Consider the following 9,087-nt stretch of genomic DNA (forward strand, 5'->3'; position numbering starts at 1 on the left):
AAACACCCCATTCATGTAAGTACAACGGTATCACGCGCTCCCGCTTGACTCTATAGCTCCGCCCACGACCAGAATCAATGACCTCGGCTTTTTCCGGATAGAATCGGAAAGCTGTATTTTTATTTTATAATTATGATGAAACTAAAGACTTTTTGGAGATATGAAGGACGCACTATTACTCTATAGGTACTCAAGATTAACATGAGATTGACTGAAACTAAGTATTTTACCCCCCCTTTAAGGGCTTTTTTGTTATGCATAAGTCTTAAAGATTTGAAGATCATTAAATCTTTATGGAAAAGTAAGAAAGTGGGAGGGTTCTTAAAGAATCTGCATTTGTGTATGAAGTAATTGGCCAACAGCACAATATTGTTCACCAAAAATTCATGATCATAATTAGAAGAAAAATACAAATATTTTATAGTTTTAAAATCAAAGTCAGGTATTCATATTATGGAGTTCATTCGAATGAATGTTTTTGGAGCGTTTACAAACGACCTTTATTCTGCCAGAAAACGCAAAACGTTTATTTAAAGGCCCACTGCAGTGTGTTGATATAATTTCCACTGAAACCAGAAGACAGGGTGGGATATATCGAGCAGCCCCACCTCTTTTTTTATTTTTTATTAACCAATAGCGTTTAGTGTATATCACATCTCAGAGCTGTTGAGCTCGATAAAGCCGCAGTAAACCGTTTCTCCTCCTAATCTCCTCCATGTCGCTTTAAAATACAGCATTCTGTGTTGAATTCACATTATAGTCTGATACGTTTTCTAGTCTGCGGCGACTTGATCATATGATCCGGTCTGTGTGTCTCTGGACTGGAGCTGTAGCGGTTCACCTGACACTAATGTGAAACCAGACTTCACCTGCCTCAAAGGAAAGCATATTTACACTTGTCTGAATCGTTCCCTATCCCCTATACAGTGCACTATGTGCCATTCATCATGTAGAAAACAGTAAATGTGTGAACAAGTGATGGAGTTCAGCCTCAGCTTCAGCATCTGTATATAGTTTAGGGGGTGGGGCTTCAGATTCAAGAGAGCATTTGATTGGACAGAAAAGCTGATGAGAAGCTGAAGTGCAGAGAGATGTCATTAAAACCATTGATTCATAATGGCGGAAATGAGAGTCTGTAAGTTTTGAACGCTTATATCTTCTAAATGTGAATTTTGTCATTGTTTTTGGAGCACATTAGCTTATAAATAACAGTACATATTAAAAAAAAATTTTTTTTTCAAAAAAACATTTGTTAGCTTTCAAAGGTTTTGCGTGCAATATAAGACTGTGTTTCTCACGCCACAATTTCCGGCCATATTTTGAATATTTAAATCCACCATATGCTAAAGCCCCCCAGATTATCTTTGAAGAGGTGCAACTGACATCTCGTGAAGCACATCAACAGTTTCATCCTCTAGATGGCGCTACAATCCTGTCAAAAACAATGCAGTCCAGCGACATTGAGTGGGTCTGTCAGTTAAACACGTTAGCATTAATACATTAGCTCTGAACTTCAGACCCTTTCATGAGGTGGAGATTGTTCAATGTTGTTGTGGTGAAATCACCAAAAGCAAACCAGAGAAAGAATATGTGCTCCACTATGGGATAGTCTTCGCAACTCTCACACCTTTCATTAGTCCGAGTTACGGGAGATTTAGTGATAATGTGTGTTTAACTGACAGACAGACCCACTCAAAGTTCAGAGTTAATGCTAATGTATTAATGCTAACGTGTTTAATTCGTCATTTATATCAGGTTTTGGTAGATTGGCAGTTGCTGCTGATCTTGACCCGTCTTTGAACCACACACACACACACACACACACACACACACACACACACACGCTACGACCCTACAAATGCTATTAATACCCTGTCTGGTGAGTGCTGGAGACAGAATGAGTGCTAGGACAGATATGGACAACAGAGCGATGGCGCTGTGCGGAGTTCATTGCTTTATTGTTCAGATTTGATATATAAAAAGCTTGAGGTTAAACGCTGTTTTCCTGTGTTTGTTTGCACACGTGCCGGTCATTGTTTTGTTTTCCCTGAGCCAAACACACATAAAGCCCTAATCAAACCCTTCTCATCTGCTCTTCCACTACTAGCTCACAGGGATGATGCTGTACAAGAACTGAGGGAACAACTATCTTCATGATCCCAGGATGACTTCTTTAAGTGACTGTAGTGTGTTGCACAGGTGAGCATTTGTGTGTGAGGAATAATACAGTGACGGAATCAGAGCATCACAAACGGCTTCTGTTGCAGAGCCTGTGTGTGTGTGTGTGTGTGTGTGTGTGTGTGTGTGTGTGTGTGTGTGTGAATATATGTGAGAGTGAGAGAAAGAGTGAGAGAGAGAGAATGTGTGTGTGTGTGTGTGTGTGTGTGAGAATATATGTGAGAGTGAGAGAAAGAGCGAGAGAGAGAGAATGTGTGTGTGTGTGAGTGAGAGAGAGAGAGAGAACGAGAACGAGAGTGTGTGTGTGTGAGAGAGAGAGAGAAAGAGAGTGAGTGTGTGTGTGTGTGAGTGTGTAAGAGAGAAAGAGCGAGAGAGAATGTGTGTGTGAGTGATAGAGTCTGTGTGTGTGTGTTTGTGTGAGAGGGAGAGAGAGTGTGTGAGAGGGAGAGAGTGTGTGTGTGCCTGTGAGAATATGTGTGAGTGAGAGAGAGAGAGAGAGAGAGAGAGAGTGTGTGTGTGTGTGAGAGAGAGAGAGAGCGAGTGTGTGTGTGTGTGTGTGTGTGTGTGTGTGTGTGTGTGTGTGTGTGTGTGTGAGAGAGAGTGAGTGTGTGTGTGTGTGTGTGTGTAAGAGAGAAAGAGCGAGAGAGAGAATGTGTGTGTGAGTGATAGAGTGTGTGTGTGTGTAAGAGGGAGAGAGAGAGTGTGTGTGTGTGTGTGTGTTTGTGTGTGTGAGGGAGAGAGAGAGAGAGAGAAAGTGAGTGAGTGTGTGTGTGTGTGTGTGTTTTCTGGTGGGGAAATTAGAGGGGTGTGTTTAACATTTCAAGACAAGGAGAGGGACAGTGTGATTGACAGGTGAGGGTGGTGATGTCACAACACGCAGTATAAAAGGTAAATGTGGGGCATAACTGATAATCTGAGCTTATTTGGGGAGTTTTCCAAACACAACAGTCACACACTCTGCAGAAGCGGACGCTGATATCGGTAAGCTTCACTGGACTCTATAATGCTCTGCATTTGTCTGCATTCTAACACTTAAAAAGCTTTGAAAAGCAACTCAATTAAGTATTCTAGTGATATTTCAAATAATAATAATACTTTTTGTATCCTTTTGTAGTAGAATTTGATTGAGGAGAGTAAACTATATTTAAAAAAAGGTAAAATTAAGCTCAAAATTCTAGTATTTAAGACAATGTGAACTGTAGTCAAATTAAAATGAAACTCAAAAGTACAATTGTAGTTTGTTACAGAATTTGATGAGAAAGTGAAAACTAGTAAACTAAATAATTAAAAGTAAAATTTACATGTAGTTTCAATGCAGAAGTTTTTTTTTTTTTTTTTTTTTTTACAAAAGATGAACATAAAAGTCCAAATTGAATTAAAATAGCAGAATTTATTTGAGAAGTGTAAATTTAAGTTAAACTAGTTTTTAAGCAGAATTCATCGAGACAGGATTAGTTAAATAGGTTTTAGTTCAAATTAAACTCAAAAGTAAAATAGTTTGTGACAGAATTTGTTGGGAGAGTGAAAACAGTAAAAACCGAATTAAGCTTAAAAGCATAAATTTCATTTCACAAAGATTTTATTTTATGAAGCGAAAACTTCACATAAAAGTCCAAATTAGTTTGAGAGGGGTACAGTATTCAGTCTAACAAAGTTAAATTGTAGTTTTTAGCAGAATTCAGACAGACAGGATAAAATAGTCAAATTAAACTTAAAATAACAAAGTTAAGATTAGACTCAAAAAGTAAAATTTTAGTTTGAATTTGTTGGGAAAGTGAAAAAAATTCAGTAAAAATGTCACTGCAGAAGAAGTCTCTTCTTTCCTGAGATGGAAGGAAAAACACACAAAAATAATTGAATTTGAAAGAGAATTAGTTTGAGAAAGGAAGAGCAAAGTAGTGAATGACGCAGATTTATTAAACTGAGCTGATGTGTGTGTGTGTGTGTGTGTGTGTGTGTGTGTGTGTGTGTGTGTGTGTGTGAAGTCCTGAAGGTCACCGTGAACAAAACACTTTGAACATCACTGCAGGCGTTCAAAGTGTTGACTAAAATTAACTTTATTTATTTATTTGTAAATATTTTATGTGTGTATAACTATTTACAACAAAGCCCAAGACCCGCCCACAATCATAAGACTAAATAAAAAATATTATAACAATAAAATAAAAACAACATATAGAAGGATCTCAAGGATCACATCTCAAGATTTCAAACTTTTTGATAAAATCTCAATAAGGTCCGTCCAAAAATATATTGGTATTGTCCGTCTGGTGACGCAACATGAGTTATTTCAAGATGCTAATGTCAAACAGTTTAAAGTCAAGGACCACAATGGAAATAAGTTAATGTAAATTAAGTAATGTAGTTTACATTCATGCATTTGGCAGACGCTTTTATCCGAAGTGATTTACATTGCATTTCAAGGTACACGTTTACATTCAGATCTTGCTCTCCCTGGGGATCGAACCCGGGACCTTGGCGTTGCAAGCGCCAGCGCTCTGTTGAGCTGCAGGAAAGCTGAATGCTAGTCTGGATTTAATGCCAAAATAACTCAAACTCAAGAAATAATGCATAACTAAGCGTGACTCCTCTGACTGGCACACACACACTTCAACACGCGCTCTTGTACTGATGTAGCTCCTCTGAGATGGTGTGTGTGGACAGGTGTGTGCTTTACTTGTGTTGTGTTGTGTTGCGCAGACGATGTCCGATCACGAGCTGGTCCTGAAGTGCTGGGGGGCCGTGGAGGCCGATTACACGGGTCACGGGGGGGAGGTTCTGACCCGGTTAGTTCCTGACACACACACACACACACACACACACACACACACTGGCTGATGTTCCCTCTGTGTTCAGCTTGTTCCAGGAGTATCCGGACACACTGAAGCTCTTCCCGAAGTTTGTGGGCATCGCTCAGGCGGATCTGGCGGGGAACGCGGCGGTGGCGGCGCACGGGGCGACCGTCCTGAAGAAGCTGGCCGAGCTCCTGCGGGCCAACGGGGATCACGCCGCGCTCCTCAAACCGCTGGCCAACACACACGCCAAAACACACAAGATCGGCCTCAACAACTTCAGGGTAACAGGACGCCTTCCCTGACCGTCTTCATCTGAGCTGCTCCAAAACCTGAACACTACACACACTACACACACTACACACAGCATCCTAACGCAACTACACACACTACACACACTACACACCGCATCCTAACGCAACTATATACGGATGAAACTGGGAAAATTATAATATGGTGCAAAAGTTCATTTATTTCAGTAATTCAACTTAAAAGGTGAAACTAATATATTATATAGACTCATTACATGCAAAGTGAGATATTTCAAGCCTTTATTTGTTATAATTTTGATGATTACTACATCTTATGAAAACCTTTTCACAATATTCTAATTTAGAATAGAGGTTTTCATAAGATGTAGTAATCATCAAAATTATAACAAATAAAGGCTTGAAATATCTCACTTTGCATGTAATGAGTCTATATAATATATTAGTTTCACCTTTTAAGTTGAATTACTGAAATAAATTAACTTTTGCACCATATTCTAATTTTTTTTGTTTCACCCGTATACATGAATACAATTATAAATAAATATGTATATAGTATATATATGAGTAGTAAAATTTTATTTAAAAGTAAAAAAAAGAAAGAAAATTACAAAATATTATTATTATTATTTTTTTTTAGATATTTTGAATGCTGTTCATTAATTCTATAAAAATAATAGTTCTTTAATTCAAATAGCAGATTTGGCCAGATTTTGATGATTGACATCATGATACTTAAAATACACAAACTGCCTTAAAACGCAGCATGTGGAGCAACTCATTAAGTTATTAAGTCATTAACTTACTGAAATCCTATTTAAACTTAATATTATTATTATTCTTCTTACTAAAAACTGTTGACTGCTACTCGTCCTAGAGCTTTAACTACTCTACATACTCCAAACGCGGCTCAGACACTCAAACTGTTCTGAAGTTAGTTGCTATATCTTTTCAGATTTGACTTCCAGTTTTCTTAAAAACTAATATTAAAAATCATAAAACTCCCATTCACTTAACATTGCGACAAACTTTGACGAGTCATAGCTCAGAGCGAGGATTTCGTAGAAATGTGTAATTTGCCACATTTGAAGAGGCTGATAGGCTCTGTAAGAACATACCACACAATGGGGTAAAAGTTGCACCCCTGGGGGGCAGGAGCGGCCCAAAGTTGCCCCATAGTAAGCGATTTTATATTGAACATAACTCTGGATCACAGTGTCATAGAGACAAGGGGGCGGGTTCATTTTACTCAGACGACCAATCAGTCTCTCAGGATCACTGTCAAGCTATCAAGCCACGCCCTAGCAACCATTTAGAGCACCTTAGCAACAAAATTCATAGACTTCCATTGAAAGACATCAAATGGATATCTCTGGATAGAAGTGTCATAGAAACATGAGGGTTGGCTCGTTTGACTCGGGGCAGCAAACAGCCAATCCCGAATCACCTCAACACTTCCTAGCCCCTCCCTAGCAACCATTGTCGAGTACCTTAGCAACCAAAATCCAGACAGGGATATCTTCCATTCTGAATGTCACAGAGGCATGGGAGTTGGTTTATATCATTCATACTGACAAGCAGCCTTTGGAGTATCATGATGGCTGCTGCCAAGCCACTCCCTAGCAACAAAACAGAGTACCCTAGCAACCATTTTTGCAAGACCTATATCTCTGCATGAAAACGTCGTATAGAGATGGGGGGTTGGTTTATACATTCACACTGACTTCGGAGCTTCATGATTGGCAGCTGCCAAGCCACTCCCTAGCAACCAAATATATTACCCTAGCAACCGTTTTTGCAAGACCAATATCTCTGCATCAAAAAAATCGTATAGAGATGGGGGTTGGCTCTTTTGACTCATGCTAGCAAACAGGACTTGCTACACATGCTAGGAGTGAATAGCTACATGCTAATATTGATTAGCTAAGTGCTAAATCATGCCAAGAAAATGCTACAAACTCCATAGTAACCATCTGTGACAACTACCAACCACCTAGTAACACCATAGCAACTTTAAACTACTTCAAACTATACTTTAAACTATTTTAAACTTCAAACTACTTTAAACTTTAATTTAAACTTCAAACTATTTTAAACTTTAAACTAATTTAAAAACTTCAAACTACTACTATCTGGTCCAAACTTTCACAAGCCAACTTAAAGTTTGTCTCAAACTTTTTAATCTAGTTAATGTTGAAGTCCTTCTGACTGTCATCTGCTCTCTGATGGGATCTCAACGTCATGTACAATATTCCCTCGTAAATAGTTTTCTCATGAGACGAACACCAACCGCTCTCCTCTCCCCCCCCCCCCTCTCTCTCTCTCTCTCACACTCTCCCCCCCCCTCTCTCTCTCCCCCCCCTCTCTCTCCCCCTCTCTCCCTCTCTCTCTCTCTCTCTCTCACTCCCCCCCTCTCCCTCTCTCCCTCTCCCTCTCTCTCTCCCTCTCTCTCTCCCCCCCCCTCTCTCGCTCTCTCTCACTCCCCCCCCTCTCTCTCACCCCCCCCTCTCTCTCCCCCTCTCTCCTCTCTCCCTCTCCCTCTCTCTCTCCCCCCCCCCTCTCTCTCTCTCTCTCACTCCCCCCCTCTCCCTCTCTCCCTCTCTCTCCCCCCCTCTCTCCCCCCCCCCTCTCTCTCCCCCTCTCTCCCTCTCCCTCTCCCTCTCTCTCCCCCCCTCTCTCTCCCCCCCCCTCTCTCTCCCCCTCTCTCCCTCTCTCCCTCCTCTCTCCCCCTCCCCTCTCTCTCTCTCTCTCACTCCCCCCCTCTCCCTCTCTCCCTCTCCCTCTCTCTCCCCCCCCCTCTCTCTCCCCCCCCCCCTCTCGCTCTCTCTCACTCCCCCCCCTCTCTCTCCCCCCCCTCTCTCTCCCCCTCTCTCCCTCTCTGCCTCTCCCTCTCTCTCTCCCCGCCCCTCTCTCTCTCTCTCTCACTCCCCCCCCTCTCCCTCTCTCCCCTCTCCCTCTCTCTCTCCCCCCCCCTCTCTTCGCTCTCTCTCACTCCCCCCCCCTCTCTCTCACTCCCCCCCCCTCTCTCTCTCCCCCCCCTCTCTCGCTCTCTCTCCTCCCCCCCTCTCCTCTCCCCCCCCTCTCTCGCTCTCTCTCACTCCCCCCCCTCTCTCGCTCTCTCTCACTCCCCCCCCTCTCTCTCACTCCCCCCCCCTCTCTCTCTCACTCCCCCCCCTCTCCCTCTCTCCCTCTCCCCCCCCCCCCTCCTCCCTCTCCCCCCCCACTCTCTCTCTCAACAACTCTCTCACTCCCCCCCCCCCCCCCCCTCCAGCTGATCACTGAGGTGCTGGTGAAGGTGCTGGAGGAGAAGGCCGGGCTCGACCCCGCGGGTCAGGGCGCGTTCAGGAAGGTCATGGACGTCGTCATCGGCGACATCGACGGCTACTATAAGGAGGTCGGATTCGCCGGTTAAAGAAAGCCTCAAGACAACCGGGCTCAGCTTGCTATTGCCACTAGTGAATAAAAGTTACTATGCAGCTAATCATGTCGAAAACCATCCGCAGAGAACAAATCCTGTTTAAACCCAAATACACACGCAACTGTATTTGTTATTGTATGTAAACGCACTTTGGAATTAACAGAGCCAATCACGTCAGGTTTAGAACGTCACCTGATCCGAGGATGTCATCCTAACACTAACAGTGACTTTAGGTGGCCGTAGGAGGAGCCTGAACTATCGAAATTGGTAAGTAATTGCACATTAGAAAAATATTTAATGGGGGGAGGGATAATATTGAAAACGAAATTGTATTGCAATGACGCTTATCTTATTTTTAAAGGCCCATATAGTTCTTAAATATGTGACTTTTTTTATTCTCTACACTTGCTTTGTCTTACTACTTATAACC

General features: G+C 42.2%; 1 protein-coding gene across 3 annotated transcripts in view; it reads left to right on the plus strand.

Annotated features, from left to right (window-relative positions):
• Positions 1-1,755: 1,755 nt before the first annotated feature.
• The window catches only part of mb (myoglobin), an 8,434-nt gene continuing 1,102 nt past the window's right edge, over positions 1,756-9,087 (plus strand). The window contains exons 1-4 of one of the 3 annotated variants that reach the window (XM_079615850.1): positions 1,756-2,199; positions 4,879-4,964; positions 5,035-5,254; positions 8,511-9,069. In XM_079615850.1, the coding sequence (XP_079471976.1) occupies positions 4,882-4,964; positions 5,035-5,254; positions 8,511-8,651 (444 nt within the window). In that variant the 5' untranslated portion in view covers positions 1,756-2,199; positions 4,879-4,881 and the 3' untranslated portion in view covers positions 8,652-9,069. Of the gene's footprint in view, positions 2,200-3,023; positions 3,160-4,878; positions 4,965-5,034; positions 5,255-8,510; positions 9,070-9,087 lie in introns of those variants that run through there. The other 2 variants (XM_079615848.1, XM_079615849.1) reach the window with 2 other exon arrangements.

Source organism: Phoxinus phoxinus (assembly GCF_949152265.1).
Source record: "Phoxinus phoxinus genome assembly, chromosome: 6".
NCBI classification, from domain to species: Eukaryota; Metazoa; Chordata; class Actinopteri; order Cypriniformes; family Leuciscidae; genus Phoxinus; species Phoxinus phoxinus.